Source organism: Somniosus microcephalus, unplaced genomic scaffold (assembly GCF_052327205.1).
Source record: "Somniosus microcephalus isolate GS21.2 unplaced genomic scaffold, FLI_Smic_1.0 unresolved_chr3, whole genome shotgun sequence".
Classification (NCBI taxonomy): Eukaryota; Metazoa; Chordata; class Chondrichthyes; order Squaliformes; family Somniosidae; genus Somniosus; species Somniosus microcephalus.
The window spans coordinates 72,107,975-72,116,847 of NW_028225181.1; the positions used below are offsets into that span (position 1 = coordinate 72,107,975).

The 8,873-nt window shown below is 48.6% G+C and overlaps 1 protein-coding gene across 1 annotated transcript in view; it reads right to left on the bottom strand.

The window, feature by feature from the left end:
* The window catches only part of LOC147091967 (uncharacterized), a 34,428-nt gene extending 27,012 nt beyond the window's left edge, over positions 1-7,416 (bottom strand). Inside the window, exon 1 of the mRNA XM_085976653.1 lies at positions 7,219-7,416. Coding sequence (XP_085832779.1) covers positions 7,219-7,416 — 198 coding nt within the window. The remainder of the gene's footprint in view (positions 1-7,218) is intronic.
* Between the last annotated feature and the right edge of the window lie 1,457 nt (positions 7,417-8,873).

Here is an 8,873-nt window from a genome sequence, read left to right on the forward strand (position 1 = left end):
ATCTGCAACTCGACCAGAACTTTGACAGAACCTCCAAAACCCGCAACCTTCAGCACCTAGAAGGACAAAGGCAGAAGGTGCATGGGAGCACCATCAGCTCCAAGTTCCCCTCCAAGTCACACACCATCCTGACTTGGACATATATCGCCGTTGCTACATCATCACTGGGTGAAAACCCTGGAACTCCTTACACAACAGCATTGTGGGAGTACCTTCACCACACGGACTGCAGCGGTTCAAGAAGGCGGCCCACCATCACCTTCTCAATGGGAAGATGGGGATTGGCAACATATTCTGGTCTTGCGAGCGACGCCCACATCCCAAGAATGAATTAAAACAAATCTGAATGTAAACTGGATTAAAAGCCTCTACAGAAATACTTGTTCCTAAAACAATACTCTTTTACATTGTAGGGACAGTGTCTGTTTAACAACCTAATCTCCCCAGAATCCACCTCCCTTGACAGTCTCACATTGGAAATTGTTGGGTCCTCCTGGGCTCAGAAGTACTGGGGGTTAAACCCAGAAGCTTCTCCTCCATCTCCACTCCAGCTCAAACTGAAGCAACAAAAAGACCTACACAGGCGGCCGGGGACCTACCTTCCGTCAGCCTGCAATATAACTCTTCCCCACAGCTACTGACTAATGGCGGCCGCAGCACCCACAATTCACCGCGCCCCAGAAACCGCTCTATCCAACGCGCTGATTTCCCCGCTGAGAGTGCGCATGCTCCTCGGGGCCGCGGGCCATTCTGGGAGCCTGGCTCCTGTCCTTTGTCCCGAGCCAGAGTTGGTGGAACTGGCTGAAGAAACCGGGAAGCGGTGGCTCGGATGGGGGAGGCGCTGCACCCTGGGTTTCCTGGTGCCAGGACCCTGGCCGCACGTCCGCCGGGCCCGGCCACTCTGATTCTGATTGAGGTTTTTGATGAGGTAACAGAGAGTGTTGATGAGGGCAATGCGGTTAACGTGGTGTGCATGGATTTCCAAAAGGCGTTCGACAAAGAGCCATATAATAGGCTTGCCAGCAAAGTTGATGCCCATGGAATAATAGGGACAGTGGCAGCATGGATATGAAATTGGCAAAGTGACAGAAAACAGAGAGTAGTGGTGAACGGTTGTGTTTCAGACTGGAGGAAGGTACACAGTGGTGTTCCCCAGGGGTTGGTACTAGGATCACTGCTTTACTTGATATATATTAATGACTTAGACTTGGGTGTGCAGGGCACAATTTCAAAATATGCAGATGACACAAAACTTGGAAGTATAGTGAACAGTGAGGAGGATACTGATAGACTTCACGAGGACATAGACATGCTGGTGGAATGGGCGGACACATGGGAGATGAAATTTAACGCAGAAAAGTGCGAACTGATATATTTTGGAAGGAAGAATGAGGAGAGGCAATATAAACTAAAGGGTATAAGACTAAAATGTGTGCATGAAAGAGAGACCTGGGGTATGTGTGCACAAATCATTGAAGGTGGCAGGGCAGGTTGAGAAAGCAGTTAAAAAAGCGTGCGGGATCCTGGGCTTAATAAATAGAGGCATCGAGTCCAAAAGCAAGGAGGTTATGATGAACCTTTATAAAACACTGGTTCGGCCTCAACTGGAGTTTTGTGTCCAATTCTGGGCACCGCACTTTCTGAACGATGTGAAGGCCTCAGAGAGGGTGCAGAAAAGATTTACAAGAATGGTTCCAGGGATAAGGGATTTCAGTTACGTGGATAGACTGGAGAAACTGGGATGGTTCTCCTCAGAGCAGAGAAGGTTGAGAGGAGATTTGATAGAGGTGTTCAAAATCATGAGGGTTCTGGACAGAGTAGATAGAAATATAGAAGATAGGAGTAGGCCATTCGGCCCTTCGAGCCTGCGCCGCCATTCAATGAGATCATGGCTGATCATCCAAATTCAGTACCCTGTCCCTGCCTTCTCCCCATATCCCTGGATCCCTTTAGCCTTAAGAAATCTATCCAACTCTTTCTTGAATATATTTAATGAACTGGCCTCCACCGCCCTCTGTGGCAGAGAATTCCACAGGTTCACCAGTCTCTGGGTGAAGAAATTCCTCCTCATTTCTGTCCTAAATGGCCACCCCTTATCCTTAGACTGTGACCCCTGGTTCTGGACTCCCCGGCCATTGGAAACATTCTTCCTGCATCCAGTCTGTCCAGGCCTGAGAATTTTATAGGGTTCGATGAGATCCCCTCTCAATCTTCTAAACTCCAGTGAGTATGAGCCCAATCGATCCAATCTCTCCTCATACGTCATTCCTGCCATCCCAGGTATCAGCCTGGTGAATCTTCGCTGCACTCCTTCCATGGCAAGAACGTCCTTCCTCAGATAAGGCGACCAAAACTGCACACAATACTCAAGGTGTGGTCTCACCAAGGCCCTGTACAACTGCAGCAAGACATCCCTGTTCCTGTACTCGAACCCTCTCGCTACGAAGGCCAACATACCATTTGCCTTCTTAACCACCTGCTGCACCTGCATGCTTACCTTCAGCGACTGGTGCACAAGAACACCCAGGTCTCTTTGCACTTCCCCTTCTCCCAATCTATTGCCATTCAAATAATAATCTGCCTTCCTGTTTTTGCCACCAAAGTGGATAACCTCGCATTTATCCACATTATAGTGCATTTGCCATGTTTCTGTCCAATCACCCAACCTATCCGAATCGTACTGGAGTTTCACATCCTCCTCACAGCATACCCTCCCTCCCAGCTTTGTGTTATCTGCAAATTTGGAGATATTATATCCAATTCCCTTGTCCAGATCATTAATGTATATTGTGAACAGCTGGGGTCCTAGGAGCAATCCTTGCGATACCCCACTAGTCACTGCCTGCCACTCAGAAAATGACCCGTTCATTCCAACTCTCTGCTTTCTATCCGCCAACCAGTTCTCTATCCAAGTCAATACCTTGCCCCCAATCCCATGTGCCTTAATTTTGCATGCTAATCTCTTATGCGGGACCTTATCGAAAGCCTTCTGAAAGTCCAAATACACCACATCCACTGGTTCTCCCTTATCTATTTTACCAGTTACATCCTCAAAAAATTCCAGTGGATTAGTCAAGCACGATTTACCTTTTGTAAATCCATGTTAACTATGTCCGATCCTGTCACTGCTTTCCAAGTGCTCTGCTATTACATCTTTTATAATGGACTCTAGCATTTTCCCCACTACTGATGTCAGGCTTACTGGTTTATAATTCCCTGCTTTTTCTCGACCACCTTTTGTGAATAGTGGGGTAAAATTAGCTACCCTCCAATCCATGGGAACTGTTCCAGAGTCTCTCGAGTTCTGGAAGATGACCAGCAATGCATCTACTATTTCTCGGGCCACTTCTTTAAGTACCCTAGAATGTAGATTATCAAGCCCTGGTGATTTATCGGCCTTCAGTCCCATCAATTTTCCAAACACCATTTCCCTACAAATTCTGATTTCTTTCAGTTCCACCCTTTCTTCAGACCCTATGTTCCCCAGCATCTCTGGGAGGTTATTTGTGTCCTCCTTTGTGAAGACAGAACCAAAATATGTATTTAGTTGGTCAGCCATTTCTTTGTTCCCCATTATAAATTCCCCTGATTCTGACTGCAAGGGACCTACGCTTGACTTCACCAATCTTTTTCTCTTCACATATCTATAAAAGCTTTTACAGTCAGTTTTTATGTTCCCTGAAAGCTTACTCTCATATTCTATTTTCCCCTTCTTAAATATTCCCTTTGCCCTCCTTTGTTGAATCCTAAACTGCTCCCAATCCTCAGGATTATTGCTTTTTCTGGCCAATTTATATGACCTCTCCTTGGATCTTATGCTATCGCTAATTTCCCTTGTTAACCACGGTTGAGTCAACTTTTTTGTTTAATTTTTATGCCAAACAGGGATGAACAAATTCTGTAGTTCATCCATTCGGTCTTTGAATGTTTGCCATTGCCTATCCACCGTCAACCCTTTGAGTGATATTCTCCAATCAATCAGACAGAAGCGCAGGGTGTGAGGGTGAACAGGAGTTAAGACACAGACTGAAGCGCAGGGTGTGAGGGTGACCAGGAGTTAAGACACAGACTGAAGCGCAGGGTGTGAGGGTGAACAGGAGTTCAGACACAGACAGAAGTGAGGGTGTGAGTGTGAACAGGAGTTAAGACACAGGCAAAAGTGCAGGGTGTGAGGGTGAACAGGAGTTAAGACACGGAGAAGCGCAGGGTGTGAGTGAACAGGAGTTAAGACACAGACTGAAGCGCAGGGTGTGAGGGTGAACAGGAGTTAAGACACAGACTGAAGCGCAGGGTGCGAGAGTGAACAGGAGTTAAGACACAGACTGAAGCGCAGGGTGTGAGGGTGAACAGGAGTTAAGACACAAACAGAAGCGCAGGGTGTGAGGGTGAACAGGAGTTAAGACACAGACTGAAGCGCAGGGTGTGAGAGTGAACAGGAGTTAAGACACAGACTGAAGCGCAGGGTGTGAGGGTGAACAGAAGTAAAGACACAGACTGAAGCGCAGGGTGTGAGGGTGAACAGGAGTTAAGACACAGACAGAAGCGCAGGGTGTGAGGGTGAACAGGAGTTAAGACACAGACTGAAGCACAGGGTGTGAGGGTGAACAGGAGTTAAGACACAGACTGAAGCGCAGGGTGTGAGGGTGAACAGGAGTTAAGACACAGACTGAAGCGCAGGGTGTGAGGGTGAACAGGAGTTAAGACACAGACAGAAGCGCAGGGTGTGAGGGTGAACAGGAGTTAAGACACAGACTGAAGCGCAGGGTGTGAGGGTGAACAGGAGTTAAGACACAGACTGAAGCACAGGGTGTGAGGGTGAGCAGGAGTTAAGACACAGACTGAAGCGCAGGGTGTGAGTGTGAACAGGAGTTAAGACACAGACTGAAGTGTTTTGGATGAGTTGAAGTTTATGGAGGGTGGTAGTTGCGAGGCCGGCCAGGAGAACGCAGGAATAGTCGATTCTCGAGGTAATAAATGCACGAAGAGGGTTTGAGCAGCAGATGGGCTGAGGCAGGGGCAGAGACGGGCGATATTACAGAGGTGGAAGGAGGAGGTCTCAGCTGATCTGCTGCTGAAATCCATCACCATGTCTTTGTGAGCTCGAGACTTCAGTGTTCCAATGCTCTCCTGCCATCTTCAAGGATTGGTGTCCAAACACCCCGGGTCTCTCTGTTCCTGTATCCCCTTTAACATTGTGCTATTCCATTTATATTGCCTCTCCTCGTTCTTCTTACCAAAATATATCACTTCACACTTCTCTGCATTAAATTCCGTCTGCCCATTTCACCAGTCTGTCTATTCCCACCTGAAGCCTGTTACTACCCTCCTCATTGTTTACTACATTTCCAAGTTTCGTGTCATCTGCAAACGATGAAATTATGTCCTGGTCCAGCCCATTAATATATATCAAAAAGAGCAGTGGTCCTAACGACCCCTGGGCAACACCACTGCACACTTCCCTCCAGTCTGAGAAACAACCGTTCACCACCACTCTCTGCTTTCTGTCCCTTACCCACTTTTGTATCCACGCTGCCACTGTCCCTTTAATCCCACGGGCTTTAATTTTGCTAACAAGTCTATTATGTGGTACTTTGTCAAGCTCTTTTTGAAAGTTCATATACACATCAACCGTACGACCCTCGTCAACCCGGTTAGTTCAAAGAACTCGATCAAGTTATCAAACACAATTTGCCTTTAATAAATCCATGCCGATGTTCAGTTATTAGCCCAGACTTTTCCAAGGGCCAATTAATTTTGTCCAGGATTATTCTCTAAAAGTTTCCCCACCACTGCCGTTCGGCTGACTGGCCTGTAGTTGCCGGGTTTATCCCTCTCCCCTTGTTATAAACAGGGGGGTAACATTTGCAATCCTCCAGTCCTCTGGTACCACCCCTATATCCAAGGAGGATTGGAAGATTGTGGCCACAACCTCCTCAATTTCCACCCTTACCTCCCCCAGTAACCTAGGATGCACCCCATCCGGAGCGGGTGACTGCTCTACTTTGAGGACTGCCAACCTTGTACATCCTCTTTATCTATTTTAATCCGATGCAATATCGCTCCTGCCTCCTCCTTTACTGCTACATTGGCAGCATCCTCTTCTCCAGTGAAGACTGAAGTAAAGGACTCATTTAGTACCTCAGCCATTGCCCTCTGCCTCCACAAGATGATGTTTTTGGTCCCGAATCGGCCCCAGCCTTCCTTTGACTACCCTTTTACTAGTTATGTGTTTATCTTTTGGGCTCCCTTTTATGTTAGCCGCTAATCTATTCTCATGCTCTCTCTCTTTGCCCCTCTTATTCCCTTTTTATGTCTCCTCTGTACTTTCTATATTCAGCTTGGTTTTCTACTATCTTATTAACCTTAAATTCCCCCTCATGGCAATGTGTCGACTCTGTACTCAAATCATCACCTCTTTGAAGCCCTCCCATTGTTCAATTACTGTTTTGCCGACCAACTTTAGATTCCAATCCACATGGGCCAGATCCCTTTTCAACTCACTGAAGGTAGCCCTCCTCTAGTTAAATATTTTTACACTTGTCCTTTTCCATAACTATTTTTAACCGTAAGAAGTCACACAACACCAGGTTATAGTCCAACAGCCTTATTTGAAATCACAAGCTGTTTCAAATAAAGCTGTTTCAAATAAAGCTGTTGGACTATAACCTGGTGTTGTGTGACTTCTTACATTTGTCCACCCCAGTTCAACTCCGGCATCTCCACACCATATTTTTAACCTGACGATGTTCTGATCACTCTTCCCCAAATGCTCCCCCGCTGAAACATGCTCCATTTGCCCCACTTCATTCCCCAGAACTAGATCCAGCTCTGCTTCCTTCCTCGTTGGGCTGGAAACAGTGTTCAAGAAAGTTCTCTTGTACGCATTTCAGGAATTCCTCCCCCTCTTTGCCCCTTAGACTGTTGCTATCCCAGACTATATTAGGATAATTGAAGTCCTCCATTATCACTACTCTGTAGTTCGTGTATCTTTCTGTAATTTGCCTGCAAATTTGCTCCTCTATCTCCTTCCCATTATTTGGTGGCCTATAGTATAGACCCTGTAGCGCAATAGCTCCTCTATTGTTCTTTAATTCAAACCAAATAGATTCTGTCTTTCACCCCCTCAATGACATCATCCCTCTCCAGTGCTATAATAATTTCATTGATCAGTATTGCCACCTCCTCATTTATTTTTCCTTCCTTCTCTTTCCTGAATACCTTGTAGCCAGAAATATTAAGTTCCCATACCTCCCCTTCTTTGAGCCAGGTCTCTGTTGTTCCCACTATATCATCGGCCCATGTGGTGACTTGTGCTTGTGGCTCACCAACCTTATTTCCCACGCTCCGTGCATTTACGCACATGTACTCCAAACCCATGTACTCCAAAACCACTGCTTTGCATTTGCCCCCTCCCATTTCTGAACTATTCTGTAATCTAGTGCTATTTGCCTCTCCATGTCCTCTGTGCACCTTGTTTCTCCTCTCTAATGTTTGATCCAGGAGCCCACCCCCTGCCAAATTAGTTTAAACCCTCCCCCACAGCACCAGTTGACCTTCCTGTGAGGATGTTGGTCCCAGCTCTGTTGAGGTGCAACCCAATCACCTTAGACAGGTCCCTCCTGCCCCAGAACTGGTCCCAACGCCCCAGGAATCTAAAGTCCTCCTTCCTGCATCATTTCTCCAGCCACACATTAACCTGTTTTATCCTACTATTCCGAGACTCACTAGTGCATGGCACTGGGAGTAAGCCAGAGAATGCTACCTTTGAGGTCCTGCTCTTTCATTTCCTCCCGAGTTCCTGGAACACTGACTGCAGGACCGCAACCCTCTTCTTTCCTGTGTCATTGGTTCCCACATGGACCATGACTCCGAGCTGTTCTACTCCCCCCCTCCTCAAAATGTTCTGCACCCTCTGTGATGTCCTTTACCCTGGCACCAGGGAGGCAAACACCAGGCGGAACTCACATCCAGGGTTGCAGAAATGCCCGTCACCCCCTGACTATCGAAGTCCCTGTGACCACTGCATTTCTAAACTTTGCTGTGCCCCCCTGTGCAGTCACTTGCCCCACAGTGCAGTGGGCGCGCTCCAGACTGCACTCCCCCGAGGTGTCACCTGGGGACAGCGCGTCACAATCGGCCCCAGCGCACCTGAGCTGGAGAGGAGGCCCCGCCCCCTTGCCCCGCCACCATTGGTGGGCGGACTCGGGCCCGCCCTCTTCCTATTGGTCAGAGCTCCCGTCAGTCACAGGCGGGGCCGGCCTCTATCCACCGAAATGGGCCTCTTCCCCTGATGACGTCACAATCGGGCCCCAGCCCACCAGCGCCGCAAAGGAAGGTCCCACCCCGTAGCCGCGCCGCCATTGGTTGGAGGACCAGGCCGCCCAGTTCAGTCCTCCCACTTCAGCCCAGGTCCTAATGGTCAGAGCTTCCGTCAGTCACAAGCCGGGTCGGCCTCCATCCACCTAAATGGGCCTCTTCCTCTGATGACGTCACAATCGGGCCCAGCCTCAGCGCCGGGAAGGTCCCGCCCCCTAGCCGCGCCGCCATTGGTTGGAGGACCAGGCCGCCCAGTTGAGTCCTCCCAGCTCAGCCTCTTCCTATTGGTCAGCGCTCCCGTCAGTCACAATCACATTGCTCCGGCTCAGTCCGCTCCGTCCGGTGTCCGCGGAGGTCCCGCCCGACTCTCAGGTTTGGTTTTTCTCGTATTTTACTTAATAATCTCGCTCTCCGCTCCCCCCTCACCTCGATTTAAATCGATTCTCCAACACTTTGCTTTATCCGGCCGCTGATTCCGCCTCTTCCCCGGACCCTGCCTTCCGTCTTTCACCCGGAAGCCACGCGCAGGCCCCCTGGCAGCCTAGTTTTGTGGTGGG